This window comes from Euleptes europaea, chromosome 19 (assembly GCF_029931775.1).
Source record: "Euleptes europaea isolate rEulEur1 chromosome 19, rEulEur1.hap1, whole genome shotgun sequence".
Taxonomy (NCBI): domain Eukaryota; kingdom Metazoa; phylum Chordata; class Lepidosauria; order Squamata; family Sphaerodactylidae; genus Euleptes; species Euleptes europaea.
Window position 1 is genome coordinate 6,139,292 of NC_079330.1, and position 17,962 is coordinate 6,157,253.

The window sequence follows — 17,962 nt, forward strand, 5'->3', positions numbered from 1 at the left end:
AAACAACAGCTGGGCGATTTCCCAGTTTGGGAGGGATTCCTCGGTAATTGAAGGAGCAGATATCCCTTTGATAAACGGGAAGAAAGTTTCCTAGGAGGGGGAGAGAGACGTCTGGCGCAGAACATGCGCGCCTTTGAGCGTTACGCCTTCTTGCCCAAGAATTCCGCCCTTTTGATGAAGACGCCGCAAAACCCACAGAAAGAATTCTTGACCTCCTCCAACGCTTCCCTTCCTTCGCTGGTTCCTTTCCCACCTCAGGCCTGGTCCACACCTGCAGCAGAACGCGTTCCAAAGATGTGCATTTGCTTCATTTATACCCCACCTTCCCCCCACCCCCAAAAAACGGGCACGCCAAGCCTCACCAGGCAGTTCGGCGATCTTACCTACAAACTCCACACTCGCGCCAGGATGGCAAACGTCGGCCGCAGGAATCTGCCAATGGCTTGCGGGCACTGCCCACCCCGTTGCGGGGATTAGGCCCGGGAGACGGTGACTGCCTGGTTTTCACTACACAGCGGAGTGTGCCGTTACACTCCAGGCTTAATCTGAATGGAGCAAAGCCAGTTTGTGGTTCAGCCATGGCAGGGGCGTCAAACTCATTTGTTACGAGGGTCAGATATGACATAAATGTCACTTGGTCGGCCCAGTCCATGCCTCGCCAGCCCAGATCACGAGCTGGGGGGGGGGCACTGCCTCGGCTGGCGAGTTTGCTCAGATCAAGACTGGGGTGTGTGTGTGGCTGGCTCAGCGGACGGATAACAGTTCTCAAAGGGGGCAGATTATCATGGAAGTATTTCACTAACTGAGCCGTGGGATCATCCACATTTGAGGATCTCCCGAGTTGTTCACAGAACAGGCCCTGGCTACCGGGTCTCACTGTCCTTCTGTACGGATCAAAAGAATGCTCTAGGACGCAGGGAATCCCACCACGAGGGAAGACCCACAGTGACCATTATCACACTCTCTCAGGGAGTCCCGCCCGCCAACGTTTTCCTTATTGAGGAGGTCTCGGATAAACTACCGAGGAATCGGAGGGATTCCCCAGAATGCAGTTTCAAAGCCGCTTTTTCAATGACTCCCGCTCTTTCTTCCCGCCCTGGGGAACATTAAAGAGAAGAGTCGCCGCATTTCTGTTCGTAACAGAGAAAAACAGAAGCCTTTGTAGAAACAGAGATACATTAAGATCTTCTCGTGATGCGAGCTGATGAAAAGCATGTACAGGAAGCAGAGGTAATGAACAGTCATAAATAAAATCTGATCCCCCCCAAAAAAAAGAAAAAAGGGGGAAAAACACCCTAAAATCTCCAAAGTGTTTTATAAATACAGATCTGAAGTCATCCCCTGGCACGCCCCTCTCCCCCCCCCCGTCCCATTCCCAGCCCACCCACCCCTCCCCAACAATCAGGCCTCTTCCTTATGATGTTTCTTTCCGTTGTATGGATCGATCCAGTCGGCCCTGCCTCATCCATCCCTACTGCGGAGAAAATTGGTCGAAGCGTGAATTTTCTGTTTTGCTATCCTAGATGGCTCATGGGTTTATTTAATGCTTTCAAACTGTGCTTCGTACCCCACATACGCCCTCCTGTTAGTTTTCTCACAAGCTACTTCGAATTATCCTGTCCAAGCAAAGATCAACGCTCTCTCTTTTTAGGCTACAAAAAGGAAAATAAAACCAGAAGCTTGGATTCTTAGAAAGGTGGCGGGTGGGGGCGGGGGAGACTGCATTCTTAGAACACAGGAGGTCATGGCTACAGAGAGGGGGAAGAATTAAACGCGTAAACGGGTTGGATGTTAAGTCTGACGCCACAGTTTTGACAAACCTGGAATCGTTCAGAGAACGCCTCGCTTTCTGGAGGGGCTTTGAGGAGTCAGCGACAGCTCGGAAAGGCACTGGAGTTTGCCTCTGGGCCGAGGCAAAGATTGGGGGGGGGGGGGAAAGGAAGGATCCAATTGATAACACCCCCCCCCACACACACACACACAACTTAAAGTCAACTCCTGGGCTAGCTACTAAAATGCATATGACGGACAGAGATCTATTAGGGTTCTCCCCTGCTATTCTGTTAAGGTGAACCGTGGCTTTCAGTCTGGAGCTACTGAAATAGTACATCCCCAAAACTGTGGGGTGAGTGGCTCGGCTCCCCCCATCCTACCCTCTCGGGACCAATGATGGGAGATTTGCCCCAAAGGAACCAGCAATACACCTACGAGCTGGCTGATGGAAACCAGTTGGTGCGATCCATTAGCGGTTCCCCACTTCAGGTTAAGAGGGGCAAGATGGCATCTCGGAATACTCCCTTTCACACCGACTACCCACTGCTCTGCTAGAAGAATCCCTTCTCCCTGGCACCTTAGCTTTCTATAAGCAAGGTGGGGGAGGTGGGTCAGGAAAACTTTCAGAGGTACCTCCCCCCAAAAAACAACGCACACACCTTTAAGAGAAGCATCACTCCACTAATTCTAGCAACTGAACACGCTGAGATGGGGCGGTTGGGTTGCCAATAAGGAAATATTAGGGTTTGGATCTCCACTGTCACCCGAGAACTCGGCGGTGTGGTTTGTCATGCTTTCGCTTCCCCTGCACCCCAAACTGTAAAGGAGTTCACCCCAAATTCCTCGCAAAACCATCTACTCTGGATTTTCTCTTTATTAAAATAAAATATTAAAAGAACGGTGACATTCTCGCGGCCGGCTGCAGCATTAACATGACTGCAACCAGGATCTGCGCGTTAAAACAAGAGGGGTTTATTTTTTTTCCTTTTTTTTTTTTTTTGAGAACTAAACATCAACGAACACAAACTCGAGAAACCCTGCATCAAAAAAAAAAAAAAAACGCTGGCAGGACAGCATCTGACGCTGGACCAGTTTCACAGTCCGCTGGCCGGTTTCTGGGTAACCGGCAGCGGCACAGCTCCTGCCAGCCCGGATGAAACAACAACAAAAAGTGACATTATTCTGACAGTTTAGACAAAGGGCAGGTACGCTTCCAAACGCACGCTCGAGTTATCCTGCACAGTGCAAAGATCACCATGATTCCTGCAGACACCGAGAGGCGCCCCCCCACCCCCCGCGTTCCCTTTTGAAGAAACGAACCGTCTGCTTCCCCTTTTAGCACCAAGTCGCCATGCTCTCGGGAGATAAAAGTGGGATAGAACTTAGGTTTTCTTCCTCACCTCAACTCCAATTAAAAAACAACAACTCACACGGAGCTAAAACCAAACATGGCTCTTGGGAAAGGAAACATTACCAGCTCTTGCCCGTCGCTTCCTGGAGGATCCTGTTTTTCGTTCATCGTTTCACGGGCTCAGGTGGGAACCAGATGAGGGGCAGAAGATTGACCCAGGGGAGGGGCATATGAAGGGGAGAAGGGAAGGGCACCGAGCCCTTCCTGGGCTCCGGACTTTTCAGCTGCATCTCCTCCCCAGAATGGACAGCTCCCCAAGGCAAAGAAGAGGAGCATAGCAGCAGGGTCGGAAGAGCTAACCTCCTTTCCCCTCCTCGGTTCTGATCTGGCACAACTTGCCAGAACTCTGGAAACCCCCAGGTGATACCCGAATGACTGCGGGGCATCTCAGAAGACAAAAAAAGGAGCTTCAGTGCCCATTCAAACATCGCCACAGAGAATCCATTAGCGGGCCAGTCATCTTTTGGGGTTTATTCTTTTTTTACTCTCAAGAGAAAATTGGGCATTTGGGGAGGAGGGAGTAGATGTCAACCCTCTTCTCATCTGCCCAATCCCAATCGCGTCTGCTTCGAATTTTTAACGTTTTGTTTTAAAAAATTGTTCCTGTCTTCCCCCTCCCCAAAACTAAACCCATGAGCCAAACCCAAGTTTTGTTTTTTACCTGTACATCACATTATTTATCCGGGGGGGGGGGGTCAGAAGTCTGATACCCAGAGAGTGTCCCCAATCGCGTTTTTTTGTTTTGTTTTTGCTGCCGCTACCGTTAATTTGGTCTTGGAACCGGTGCAAAGCGCCTTCACTCCTGCGCTATGCTTCTCAGGACGTATTTGACCGTGTAGGCAAAGGCGGCGAAGCCGACTATAACAAACAAGTTCGCCAAAGCTCCGCCCAGGAGTCCGTGGTTCCGATTGGCCTGCTGGAAGCCTGGGTGGTTAGCGGCCGCCAAGGGCATGTGCCCGTTGAGGAGCGGCAGCCCGTTCTGGCCGTGATGCGTTTCCCCATCGGGGACGACGTCGGGCAGCGGGAGGGCCGGGGGCCGGCTGTGGAGTTCCTCTTGCGCCTTTTGCTTCTGCTTGATTTCCTAGAACAGAAAAGAGGAGAAAAGGAAAACTCAATGGAAGTTTCACGTATCTACACCTAGTCGACTGCAGAACGAGCCTAAGAGATCCTAGGGTGGCAGAATGCATTTCTGCAGGCCACATTGTCTGCAAGTGGTACTAGATTTTTAAAAGTTCTCGCAATAAGAAAGCTAGTGCATCAATGCTCTAAAGCCCAGCACATTTCCAGATGTATTAGTTTTCTACTTGCATAAAGGCGAGGTTTTTTTTTTTTAAATGTAGAGGAGCATGAAAGGAAACACCCAACTGAGATACCACCACCTGCCATCTGAAGCAGTACACTCCATCTCAGTATCTCATCTTTCGTGTGACCAGCTAGCTTGCCAACCTTGTACCTTACCTCTACCACTTCAGGGAATAATTCACAGAAAACTTTGTCTTTCACGTTAAATGCTAGGCTCTGCGAAGCAAGCTGTCTTTTCTGTTGAGAGAGAGAAAGAAGGAAGCTGTAAAGGGGAGCTGCCTTCTGTACCCTACCTACCTTAATGAACATGTTTTTGCGCACTAAACCCAAGGGAAGCAGAACAAGGTCCATTTTCCTGGGGCATCCACTCTGGTGCGCTTGAGAAGGGCATCAGAAAGTGGCAAGGGGACAATAAAAATAGCCTCCTCCCCCAGTATCCCAGCTGTTTTTATTAAGAACATAAGAACATAAGAAAGGCCCTGCTGGATCAGACCAAGGCCCATCAAGTCCAGCAGTCTGTTCACACAGTGGCCAACCAGGTGCCTCTCGGAAGCCCACAAACAAAGCGACTGCAGCAGCACCATCCTGCCTGTGTTCCACCGCACCCAATAATATTGTTTCCACACAATGTTATTTTTAAATTCTTAATTTTTTAATTCCTGAGCTGTTTGGGGAGAAAAGCAGACCAGAAAGGTTTTTAAACAGACACGCCACAGTATCTTTGTCTTTTCCTAGGGGAAAAGAATGAAAAGCAATTTTCATTTATGACTCATGAGATACTGTACACGGGGGGTGGGGGATTGTGTCTTTTTATATGAATGGACAAAGGGGGAGAGAAACGATGCGGGGGGGACAAGTGTAGACTTGCAGAAGAGATGGGCAGGAAGAGGTAGCTTTAGAACTCGCAACACACACACACAATCTCTTCCCATCTCTTTATTTTTCAGTAGAAGAGTAGTAATCCAGTAGCACCTTAAAGACTAACAAAATTTCTGGCAGGGTATGAGCTTTCGCAAGCCACAGCTCACTTCTTCAGGTACCTGAAGAAGTGAGCTGTGGCTCACTTGCCAGAAATTTTGTTAGCCTTTAAGGAGCTACTGCACTCTTCTACTGAAAAATAAAGAGTACCTGAAGAATTCAGGTGCCTGAAGAAGTGAGCTCATACTCTGCCAGAAATTTTGTTAGTCTTTAAGGTGCTACTGGACTCCTACTCTTTTCTACTGTTAGTGGCAGACTAACACGGCTACCCATCGTGATTTATTTTTCAGTTATGGGAAGTGTGAGTCGTACTTCTCTATGCTGGATTATCCGAGAGTTTCTACGTATGCATTCACAATGGACTTTTAGACAAAGGCGCACCACATGAGATTGGAACCCAACATGTTAAGAACAAATAAATTTTTGCCACTTGGGTAAAATCTGCCTCTGAAACAAATGTTGGTGCTCATTTTCGAACTGGCAACCGACCGATTGCTGCCCTGGAAGGTTACTCACGGTGAACTCTGACGTTTCTATGCTCCCCAAAGTGGGGCCCTTTTCCACCATAAAACTAAGCAGGCCCGTTAGGATTGTCGAGACCGACCACGCCGGGTTCCATGTGTCGGGGTGGAAATCGGTAATTGAAAGACATAGCCTGTGATGAAGAGGGGGATAAATGTTATTCCAAAAACATTTAGAGCGACGCTTTTGCAAACATGTGTTCCAAGGAACTTACAAAGGGGGGGGAGGGAAGAGAAAGATGGGGAGGACCATTAAAACCATTTTGAGCTATTTTAATTGGAGTACGTAGATAGAACTGTTTTAAATAAATACTAAACAAATCACAGTCGACTGGGGGCGGGGAAGGTAAGGGCAAACAAAATAATGTACAGATATGAATCCAGTCATAGAACCACACAGTTGGAAGGAGACACACAGGCCATCTAGTCCAACCCCCTGCTCAATGCAGGATCAGCCTACAGCATCCCTGGGACCTTATGCTTGTCAAGCAGAGGCTCTTCCACTGAGCCATGGCCCCTCTTTTTGCAAGGAGATACGGGGACCCAGCCAAAATCCAAAAGGGCTGAATGAGAACAAATTATGCTAGAAGAAGATGAAGAGTTGGTTTTTATAGGCCAACTTTCTCTACCACTTAAAGCAGAATCAAACCGGCTTACAATCACCTTCCCTTCCCTACAACAGATACCCTGTTAGATAAGTGGAGCTGAGTGTGACTAGCCCAAGTGAGGAGTGAGGAAGCAAATCCAGTTCACCAGATTAGCCTCCACCGCTCATGTGGAGGAGTGGGGAATCAAACCCAGTTCTCCAGATCAGAGTCCACTGCTCCAAACCACTGTTCTTAACCACTACATCATGCTGGCTCTCTACTAGGGGGCTGGGCTGACCCATCCACTCACACACACATACACAATCCAAAATGTCAGTCTTGTGGAGCTTTGCCAACCCTCCCCCCCTGCAGATCAGTGGTTGTTTGGATTTTGAATAAATGACCTCACAAACAATACGTACCGTGTATTGCATTTAAATCTTCCATTAGGCGTTATCATATAAATACTTGGAGGTTTGAAAGGAAATTCTCTGGGGAAAATCAGTTTCCCATGGTAATAGCCACCTATTAACACGAGAGAAAAACAAAAACACAGTTACTTGCTTGAGAAGCAGCAGGAGCTATCCAAAGGGCTCACAGGATTGGGGCAAGGCTCTCAGACCCTAAAAGCTACCGTTCTAAAGGGTTCAGCCCTTTAGAAGATCTGGCATAGAAATGGTTTATCGCCAGGGATCCTGGGCCCTCTAGCGGCAACAACTGGGGGTATTTCAAATCCCAACACTGAAACTAAACATTTTAAGATCGCTGGTAAACACACTTTGTGTGCGGAAGTCTGAGAAAGGCTGGAAGAGTTCCTGGGAAAGGCATCAACCAATGGGTCCACATCCTGGTATACTACTGCAAGACACTCTACACAAGGGGCACACCTTTGTAGACTGTTCAGAAGACCCAATTAATGAAAAGCTGCCATCTACAATGGATGCCAACTGGTTTGGCACAAGGTGTGAATTGGGTCCATGAAGGGAAGACTAAGTGGTGGTGGGGGTTTGCTTACGAACGAGCCAATAAGGTGAGCTCGTGTTAAACATCGCATCCCCTCCCCAGCCCGCAGACTTGCTTTTCTTCCATCATCTTTATCCTTCAAGGTGCCAAAATTGAGAAGAGGCCGGTTGATAGTTTGGGTTTCCATGCCATGAGAGTAAAATAATTTTTTAAACCTTGTAGGCTGCATCTACCACTGCACATGCCCCTGTACCAGTCTTATCCGTTACCCGATTTTACATCAGATTTCTGATTGTTCACAATCACGCACAGTAGCGGACTGGGTCTAAAAATATTGGTGGCCACCAACAACTATAAGGCTACCATTTAATTTTTATAAGAAATAAATAAAATTTTCAAAAAATACATAAGTGGAAAAAAGGTACAATTAAAATGTTTGCGAAATAAATGTATATTTTTAGTAATTACAGTGTATTACTGTATATTGTATATATTGTACATATTACTGTACATTGTATATATTGTACATATTGTTGGCAGTATGCAGTAGATACTAAATGCAAATACAGATTGTTATAATTGATTTTTTAAATCATTTTTTAAATTTTAAATAAATCTATTATATTTTCAAGCTACTAAAAGGTCAACATTTTTAACATATTGTCTAATGTTTAAGGGGCCCCCACTTCATCAGGGGCCCACAGGGTCACCTTGAAACAGACATTCTGAAGGCTCAATTCGAAGTCCTCCATTCGAAGGCTCGTTAAAGCAGCACAAAGTTACAAATTTACCTTCGTATGGAGTCATCTCTGGTCCCCGTACCACGTAGTGCCTAAGGGGACCGAGAAAGCTGGTGTTAGATTTCTAGGGGAAGGTCACCCACAACCGAGTTACGAAGACATCTCTGCCTCTGGGTACTGCATAGATCCGCATACTCCAGGAAAGGGGTTTTCCCCCTCCTACCTTGGGCTTATCAAGTAAGCCATCAGTTATTGCCTGTGGGAAGTACCGAAAGGTCACAAAAGTACCACTGGCGCCTATAGCACCCACAGGCTGGCTACCTGCAGGTGGGGGCACTTATACAGCTGGTCTACATGCACATCTGCCCCTGGGGCACTAGGGGCACTCAATACATACAGATGTTTTTGACGGTTCGCAGCCTCGGGGGCCCTAAACTAAGTAGAAAGGCAGCCTAAAAAGGTTCTAAATAAAAAATATATTTTTAAAACTAAAAATGCGCATGTGGACTATGGGAGGCTGAAGCTACGCGCCCCCCCACCCTGGTGGAATATCACACAGCAGTGGGGCAATTTGCACACTTGACACACAGATGGAAAACATGACCAGCTGCCATTGCTCCCCCCACCAAACTCACCCCAGGTTCTGCAGGTGCCAACCAGCAAATGGGCAAAATCAATAACTGCCCATATAACTGTGCCTTCTCCATTGTGGTTCCCACACCTTATGGAACGGCCTGCCTGAGGAGGTCAGGAAGGCGCCCGCTCTCCTGGCTTTCTGCAAACTGTGCAAAGCGGAATCATTCAAGAGGACTTCCCTACGCAGGCAAGAGGGCAGCCATGTACAAAAGGCTTGTACATGTGCAAAAGTTTGGGGAGGGGCTGTGGCTCAGTGGTAGAGCAACTGCTTGGCATGCAGAAGATCCCAGGTTCAATCCCCGGCATCTCCAGTTAAAGGGACTAGGCAAGTAGGGGATGTGAAAGACCTCTGCCTGAGACCGTGGAGAACTGCTGCCGGTCTGAGTAGACAATACTGACTTTGATTCAGTATAAGGCAGCTTCACGAGTTCAAGGGTTGTGTATGCAATGACCTCACGCTGAACAAATCACGGGAACTGGCGTGGACCTTCCGTGCCACCTTCATCTGTGGGCGAGCGGGCTGGTTTCCGACCCTTACCATTCGAGGATATTTGACGGGAGAGGTTCAGCACAGATGTAAGGCACTGGGTCTTTTTTGATGCGCAGGTAGTCCTGTTTGAGTCTCTGGGTAGCTGTCGTGGGTGCTCGCTTGGTACTGTTGCTGCTCATCTGGTGATAAAAGAGAAAGGTTACAGTGACACACCTTCTCCGCTTGGGCTGCTGTTGCGGGGGCGGCAAGAAACCCGGGCAGGTGAGTTTGACTACCCTCCCCAAGACAGCCAAGAGCTGCTGCCGCAGGTACAGGAAGCTCGAGAGCCAGAGTGGCAACTGCCGCTCGATCCAGACCTCAAAGGCCGCCTCCACCCTTATTGACCAATCTGAGACTTGAGATTTGCTCAGGGGGACTTCCTCTGGGAGTCAGCCTCAGTGGAGATTTAGCTGGGGGGAACTCGGTTGAGTAATTTCCCAGCCCCAACCCCGAGACAGTCATCCCCCTAGAATCAATCTGGGCTGGCGAACCCGCTCCGGGCTCGCCAGCCACCCTTCCGGCCCGACCAAGTGACATTTATGTCATATCCGGCCCTTGTAACAAATGAGTTTGACACCCCTGCTCTAACCACTACAACTCACTGGATCTCGTCCTCCCTAACCAACAGGCAAGGCACTTAGCAGCCAGGAAAACCTGCAGCAGCCACGCCGAAGAATGCGAAAGTCGCTGCATGGAGCAGAAGACGGCACAGCGCTTTGGAGCGTTTAAGGCAAAGACATTATTAGCATTTCTAATTGCAAGCTGCCTGGAATCGCTGCGGGGTAAGTGAGGAGGGGAACATCCTAATAAATAACTGTTGCATTAACGGGGCCCTCAGCCCTGGAGAAAGAGACAGGCCCCGTTTCAGTCTTTCAGACTGCTTCAGAGCGTTTTTATCTTTAGAGGGTTTTATCTTTAAAGCGTCCCTTATCACTCTTTTGAAAGGTGCGCGGGGTTGCCAGAGAATTCTAAAGCGGAAAGAGAAGGAAGCGCATCAGCGAGTCTATTGTGAGGAAGGAAGCGAAAAGCAGAACCCTGCTGGCCTTTCTGGAACAGACGCCCGTTGACAAGCCGGCCTTTCAGTTCCGGCACACTGAAGCAAAGCTTTTAAACGTGTTGGGGAAGGGGGTGGGTGGTGCAGGTTTACAGATGGGTGGAAGCTACAGAAGCGTCGGGGAATATAGGCCATGGGGGGCGAACATCAAACACGTTTGCATCTGTTTTCGATCCCATGCGCCTATCAGCCGTGCATCTACCAGCCCCCAGCCTTCAATGGTAAAGGGAAATCCTGAAAAGGAGGGGAGGGAGAACAAGCAAGGAAAGGGAACCCGCAAGCCTGCAAGCAAATTCCAAATGTCCCAAGTGAGCTCCCCCCCACCGCTGTCCTGTTTCCATTTCAAAAATAATGCTAAAACAGCTTTGCCTAAGAGGAAAGAGTACCCAGTTTTGTTAATCAGGGTTGCCCATAGGCAAACAAGCATTTTTAAATTAGAAGGCAGATTTTTTTTTGTCTCCTAGTTCACCCCCCCTCCTCCACACACACACCTCATTTTTGGGGAGGTACGAAAGACAGCAAAAGAAAAAAGTGTTCGGCGGCTAGCTAAGAAGTCAACTGCTTGCATTTGACGGGCCTATACAGGCAATCACCAGTTAGTAGGATTGCAAAGAACACACCCTTCATCAGTACTGACTTTGATGGACCAAGGGTCTGATTTAGTAGAAGGCAGCTTCATGTGTTCATGGGAGGGGCCGTGGCTCAGTTTGTAGAGTCTCCGCTTGGCGTGCTGAAGGTCCCAGGTTCAATCCCCAGTGGCATCTCCAGTTAAAAGGGACTAGGCAGGTAGGTGATGTGAAATACCTCCGCCTGAGACCCTGGAGAACCACTGCCAGTCTGAGTAGACAATACTGACTTTGATGGACAGAGGGTCTGATTCAGTAGAAAGCAGCTTCATATGTTCATGGGCAAGGGAAATCCGAGGCTATTCTTTGGCAGGTAACAAAGATGAGTTTTAACCTCCCTGGGAGGTTCAGGCCTTGGGGCTGCTCAACAATGTGCCGGTGCTCTTGAGTCAGGCAGCCTTTGTCAAAGGTTGAGAGTCTGATCAAGGTTGCCTTTAACGAGAGCAACATGTATGTAGAGCACCCAGAAGCAGGCTTGCTCGGACATTTGGAAGAGAGGATAAAAAAGGGAAAGGAAACAACCTGGATTTGGTGGGGGGGTGGGAAGAGAAGAGTTGGAAATGCAGCAAAACAACCGCCTAGTAGAAGAGCTAAAAGTCCGGCAGCACCTCTGAGACCACCAAGATTAAGGGGTGACATGACAGAGGTCTATAAAATTATGTGTGGTATGGAGTGGACAGGGAGAAGCTTTTCTCCTCCTCTCATAATACCAGAAGGCGGGGTGATCTGCTGAAGCTGGAGGGGGAGAGATTCAAAACAGATCAAAGGAAATATTTCTTCACACAATGCACAGTTAAATTGTGGAACTCCCTGCCCCAGGATGTGGTGATGGCTGCCAACTTGGAAGGCTTTAAGATGGGAGTGGACATGTTCATGGAGGATAAGGCTAATTTGATAACAGCGCACGTCATCTCCCTCTTTCAAACAAAGAATCATCCAAGCCCTACCCCTTTAAGCAATGCCTTCCTACACAAAAATCACATCCACGTGATACCTTTTAAGGGACCAAGTCAGCACAAAACACTGTGCAAGCTTTGGAGCCCACCAGAACTCTTCATCAGGCTACATGTTACAAGATTTCAGAAAGACAGCAGGGTGGAAAGCAGATCTCTCAGGCCAGGTGTGTCCCACACGGTTCCCGCGGACCCCCCGGTGCCTTCATGACACCTTTTCTGGTGCCTGCCAAGTGTTTATAGAAAATGGGTGGGGCTTTTGCTCAGCAAGGCTTCTGACTGGCCACCGGAGATTTGATTGGCGGTGCAGATTTTTTAAAACACCGTTTTGGCAGCAGCTGCCGCCACAGCACGAGGGTCTTCACTGTGTGGCTGAAGGTAAACTGCAGCAATCCTTCTGTGGCTGGTTCCGCCTCCTGTGGCAGCTGTTTCATGGCTGAGCCCACCATGTTGCGCCAGAACTGAAAACTGCCTGCAGGCTCAAAAATCCCTCCCTGCCCCCCAATAAGACATTATAGCCTTTCCCCAAAAAAAATTATTACCCTCAACCACCAAATCTTCCCAACCTTAAGACACAACTCCAGTGCTTATCAACGGTCTGCATTCCCTGATAACCGTGCATTCCCTGATAACCGAAGCAACCCTCTCACCAAAAGTGAAATCAGTGGTGGAATAGTTTGGGTGGCCTTCCGCATGGCAAAGGGTTAGCCTCCTCCACACACTTTTCTGAGAGATTCTATCTTCCCCACAAATCTCACAACTGCTCCACCTGTAAATCTTCCCTGTATAACATTAAAACATCCCAAAAGGCCCCTCCAGAGCGATATCGCTTCCCGCCACTGGCCAAAACACGTAACAAATCCCCCCCCCACCTCAATATATTAAGAGTTTGGTTTCCACTGGTGACATTCACTTGTGGAATTTCTTCCAGCGACTTTTAAAAAAAGGATCAGATAAATTCAGAGAGGAGGAGGAGGAGGCCTATCAATAACTACGTGCCGTGGCAGGAAAATGGCACCTCCGTGTTTGGAAACAGTATTGCTCCAAGAGCCAACTGCTGAAAGCGAGCGACGCGGGGAGCACACCACACGCTTTGTGCACCCAGCTTGTAAACTTCCAGCAGCCATCTAGATGACAGCTGTCAAAATAAGATTCTGAACTTGGACGGGCTGTGACATGACCCAGCAAGGTGGCTATTATGTTCTTTGACAAGTCTCAGATAGATCAAGTCACAGTGGACAGGTCTATCAGGTTCTACTAACCGTGAGAGCCAGGGACGGAACAGCCGTATTCCAAGGCAGTATACCGCTGAATGCCCAAACCAATAAGGGGTCAGCCGTTAGCCTCACACTTTGCTTCTCGTTCTCCCAAGCGCACAAAGTTGGATGCTGTTCCACTCAGAATGCTGGATGAGTCAGACCTGATGAATTCTGCAGAAACTAACCTGGGGAAACCGACAACTGTGCAGGACAGGCAAGAGGACAGCTAACTGTGGTGCGAAACACAATACTGAAACAGGAGATCATGTTGTTTGATCCTGTGAGATCATTATATTCTTGCATAGGTTTGTATCAATTTATATGAGGAAAGGCTGAAGGAGTTGGGAATGTTGGAAAAGAGGAGGTTGAGGGGGGACATGATTGCTCTCTTGAAGTATTCCAAGGGCTGTCACTTAGAGGAGGGCAGGAAGCTGTTCCTGTTGGCAGCAGAGGACTCGCAATAATGGGTTTAAATTGCAGGGCGGAAAGGTGCCGGATGGATATTAGGAAGGTCAGCCACAAGCAAGTTACAAACTGTAAGAGTTGTTGGACAGTGGAATCAGCTACCTAGGGAGGTGGTGAGCCCCCACCCCCTCACTGGCAGTCTTTAAGCAGAGGCTGGACAAGCACTTGTCAGGGATGCTCTGGGCTGATCCTGCATTAAGCCGGGGATTGGACTAGATGGCCTCTATGGCCCCTTCCAACTCTATGAATCTATGCAGACCAGTCAATGGCAACTACCTTCATGAACTTCCACGAACAGAAGCAGCATGGCCGGAAGTGAAAGCATCTGGCCAGCCACTGTTGGCAAGTGGATGCTGGATGCTTTGAGCCAGCAGGGGTCCTCTCCTGTTCTCCTTAAGTAAGTAATAAGGAATGAAACCTTCATGTACAGAGACAGGCTACCTCTCCATCCAAGACGCTAGGGCCAAGCAATAGGAGAGGATCATTACCCTTCAAGTCTGGTTTGTGGCATCTTTCCAGCTTCTGTCACAAACAGGACACTGGACCACAAACCTTTAGTTTAGGAAGGTTATTGAGAAACACCAGATGCTGGAATAAATGACAGCAGATAAGCCATTGGCTTATGGAGGAATTTGCCTTCCATTCTTTGGAGCACCACACTGCACTTGAAAGGCCTGATCCAGCAAGGCACTCTGTATGAATTTGTAATGAAGTGCAGCCTCAGCATTCAGAGGCAACCTACCTTTTAATGTAAGATGCTGAAGGCAAACCACAGGGGACACCTGTGCCCTCACTCATGAGCTTCACCGAGTAGCTAATCTTGAATGCTGAGCTAGATTCAGACTTTGGGCCAATGCACCAAGGGCTACTCTTACTAGCCAAGCTAGCTGAACAGAAACCTCCATGTTCAGATGCAGCACGGCCAGGGCGGACAATTCCCAAGTAAGGAGGGAAACACTGCAAGCTATGCTTGCATGCAACCCTTCCGGGACGGGGCAAGAGACAGCTGGAACCCAGCAAGGCAGCTTTACAAATGGGAGCCTCCCTATACAGGCGCAATCTACAACCAGCTGCTGGGAGAACAATGAGGCAGGGCATGAGGCCGTTGGAACCCACCAAGGAAGCTTTGCAAATGGAGCCTCCCTATCCAGGCGCAATCTACCACCGGCTGCTGGGAGAACAATGAGGCGGGGCACGAGGCAGTGGGAATCCAGCAAGGCAGCTTTGCAAACGGAGCCTCCCTATCCAGGCGAAATCTACCACCAGCCGCTGGGAGAACAAGGCAGGGCACGAGGCAGCTGGAACCCAGCAAGGCAGCTCTGCAAACGGAGTCTCCCTATTCAGGTGCAATCTACCACCGGCTCCTGGGAGAACAATGAGGGCTTCTGGGTCCTTCTAGGATGCTGAACTTGCACGGACCCTTTTGGCCTGACCCAGCTGGGCCCTTCCTCGCATCCTTCCTTCCACAGGGCTTGGCGGCTGACCTCGCTCGCTGCAAGTCAGCCCCCGAGATCTGTTGCGCTAAATGCAGTCTTGAGTCTACTTCCATCAGTAGGAAGAATTTTCTAACAGTCAGAGCGGTTCCTCGGTGGAACAGGCTTCCTTGGGAGGTGGTGAGCTCTCCTTCCCTGGAGGTTTTTAAGCAGAGGCTAGATGGCCATCTGTCAGCAATGCTGATTCTATGACCTTAAGCAGATGATGAGAGGGAGGGCACCTTGGCCATCTTCTGGGCATGGAGTAGGGGTCACTGGGTGTGTGTGTGGGGGGGAGGTAGTTGTGAATTTCCTGCATTGTGCAGGGGGTTGGACTAGATGACCCTGGCGGTCCCTTCCAACTCTATGATTCTAGGAGTGCATTCTGCCCTGTCATTGTCAATATATCAATATCTATTCATAGATAATAAATGATAATAAATGAGAGAATATCTATTCATAGATAATAAATGATAATAAATGAGAGAATTTTCTAACAGTCAGAGCGGTTCCTCAGTGGAACAGTCTTCCTCTGGAGGTGGTGAGCTCTCCATCCCTGGAGGTTTTTAAGCAGAGGCCAGATGGCCACCTGTCAGCAATGCTGATTCTGTGACCTTAAGCAGATGATGAGAGGGAGGGTTTTTTCCCCACCTTCTGGGCATGAAGTAGGGGTCTCTGGTGTGTGTGTGTGTGTGTGGGAGGGTGGTTGTGAATTTCCTGCATTGTGCAGGGGGTTGGACTAGATGACCCTTGGTGGTCCCTTTCAACCCCATGATACCATCACCCCCAAATTCCCATCGGGGCAGTCCTCCACCGTACAAGCTGTGCCCCCCCACAGCGGGTCGTCCCTCCCCCCAGGAGCAAAGACCCTCGTCCCCTCCCCCCCGACGCCATTCTCCCCCCCCCCTCCCCGCGCACCGAGCCCAGCTGGGCTTTGCGCCTGCGCCTCACCTCTCCCTGCCGGGCCCAGCGCCCTCTGGTGCGGCTCGGGGCTAGGGAGCGGGCTCCGGAGTCAAGCCACCCCCGCCTACACGGCTCCCCACCCCCGGCGGATCCCTTCGGAGAGCGCCGCTGCCTCCACCGCCGCCGTCCAAGATGGCAGCCCAAAGCAGGCCCAGGCAGGGACCGGCTTCCCCTCGCCCCGCTTCCGCTTCCTGCCCAGAAATGGGACGGGTGGTTCCGGGAGACGCGCTAGGCCGCGACAGGGGAAAAAGTCCCTTCGGAGGGGGAAAGGAACGGCCGATCTAGGACGTTGTTTGTCTATGGTTCGGGAGCGCTCCGCCTTCGGGCTTCGAATTCGGCCAGTGTGCGCCTGCGCAGGGAAGCTCCGCCCTCTTCTCCCCCTCCGCCCACCCGGGACGTTGCTATGGTGACCGGCGGGCAAGCGCGAAGGCTGGATTGCGGCCTAGTCAGGGGAAATTTAAATGCATGATATAAAATCTCCCGTCAATACAGTCTCTTGCCCATTCGCCCACATTATTTTTAAATTTGTTTTTACTTTTTTTAGTTTTTAATCATTCTCTGTAAAGCAAACAAATAGGGCTGATACATACGCCACCATGGACATGAGATCACGTACTTGGCTCCCAAAAAAGGTGCAAACTTTTGGTATTTAGAATGGCACCTAGGCCTGAAGGTCTCTGAGCATGTGCAGAGCGCCTTTCCCCAGGCACACTTTTTTTTAAAAAAAAAGGCAAAGTGAGGTTTTAATCTGAGTGTGCAGAATGCCTTATTGAGGGCAGAAAGAAAAGCAATTTTTTTTTACCTCTTAAATGGACAAAGGTTGGTGTCTCTGAACATGTGCAAAGTACATTTCTGGGAACGAAACAAGCTTCTGGCTTTGGTTTAAGTGGACATTGTCTTTGAGCATATTTTATAGGCTGACTAGCTTCTTTTTTATTTCTTAGACGGGGAAAACATTGTGTCTCTGAGCCCACAAAGAGTGCTTTCCTTTTCTTTGAAAGGAAAGGCACTCAAGTCGTTTTAATAAACAAAAGTGCTTTGTGTCCCTGATTACGTACATGCCTTTCCTTTGTGAAAATGATGGCTTTAGGTTTTTTTAATTGTCCAAAAGGCACAGAGTCTCTGAACATGTGCAAAATTCCATTTGGTGACAGGGACCCGCTTTATAAAAGGGCACAGGGTATCCTTGCGCATGCATTGTGCAAAGGAGGAGGGACCCTACCTAGTTGAGCATGTATCATTTATTTTATGTATCCTAAAACTTTGGCCTGGGTCAAAACAGAAGTCTTTCCCCTAATGTATTAAGTAGTGGCGATTGCTTGGGTTTATGATGCTTGGCCATATCCAGCAGAGAGCAGAAATGAGTGCCTTTTTTTTTCTTCTCTTGCTCTAAAGACAGCGGTGAAAATTTCTTTTCACATTTTTCTCCACACTGCTAAACTGGCAAGTTGAGGCTCAAGTAGGGTTGCAAACCACCAGGTAGTAGCTAGAGATCTCCTGCTATTACAACTCATCTCCAGCCAATAGAGATCAGTTCATAGGGTTGCCAACTGCCAGGTAGTAGCAGGAGATCTCCTGCTAATTCAACTGATCTCCAGCCGATAGAGATCAGATCACCTGGAGAAAAATGGCCGCTTTGGCCATTGGACTCTATGGCATTGAAGTTCCGCCCCTCCCCAAACCCCGCCCTCCTCAGGCTCCACCCCCAAAATCTCCTGCCGGTAGCGAAG

General features: G+C 49.1%; 1 protein-coding gene across 1 annotated transcript; it reads right to left on the reverse strand.

Annotated features, from left to right (window-relative positions):
* Positions 1 to 3,930: 3,930 nt before the first annotated feature.
* On the reverse strand, positions 3,931 to 16,287 carry UBE2J2 (ubiquitin conjugating enzyme E2 J2). The gene is made up of 7 exons (XM_056864840.1): positions 16,221 to 16,287; positions 9,450 to 9,580; positions 8,327 to 8,367; positions 6,995 to 7,097; positions 5,981 to 6,119; positions 4,643 to 4,723; positions 3,931 to 4,265 (listed from the first exon to the last, which is right to left on the reverse strand). Exons 2-7 carry the CDS (start codon positions 9,578 to 9,580, stop codon positions 3,981 to 3,983), a joined length of 780 nt encoding a protein of 259 aa, XP_056720818.1. The 5' UTR covers positions 16,221 to 16,287; the 3' UTR covers positions 3,931 to 3,980.
* Between the last annotated feature and the right edge of the window lie 1,675 nt (positions 16,288 to 17,962).